Raw genomic sequence first — 257 nt, 5'->3', positions numbered from 1 at the left:
AGACAGGTCACTGACCTGGAGGAAAAAAGCAGACACACACCAGGACTCAGTGTGGAAAGAGTTCTCCTACTCTGAGTGCTGGGCCTCCATTCTGCATAAAGCTATCCCTCCACTCTCACAGTCGCTGGGAGCAGACTCCTGCCCTGGGGACTGCCCGGTGTGCCCCCACCCCCAGTCTCACATCTACATTGCAGAGGAGGTCGTTGAAACCACAAGTGCCATTGTTAGAGGAGCAGCACAAGGCCTTAAGCACTCCC

The 257-nt window shown here is 55.6% G+C and overlaps 1 protein-coding gene across 1 annotated transcript in view; it reads right to left on the bottom strand.

Moving 5' to 3' along the window:
- Nucleotides 1–257, bottom strand: part of LOC104987614 (mediator of RNA polymerase II transcription subunit 12-like) — a gene marked incomplete at its 5' end in the record, with an annotated part of 13,162 nt that overhangs the window by 4,881 nt on the left and 8,024 nt on the right. The window contains 2 exon segments of the mRNA XM_010838647.1: nt 2–15; nt 182–257. Coding sequence (XP_010836949.1) covers nt 2–15; nt 182–257 — 90 coding nt within the window.

Source organism: Bison bison, unplaced genomic scaffold (genome assembly GCF_000754665.1).
Source record: "Bison bison bison isolate TAMUID 2011002044 unplaced genomic scaffold, Bison_UMD1.0 scf7180017846131, whole genome shotgun sequence".
NCBI lineage: Eukaryota > Metazoa > Chordata > Mammalia > Artiodactyla > Bovidae > Bison > Bison bison.
The sequence above is the reverse complement of the archived record's forward strand: the minus strand, read 5'-3'. Positions and strand labels throughout refer to the sequence as shown.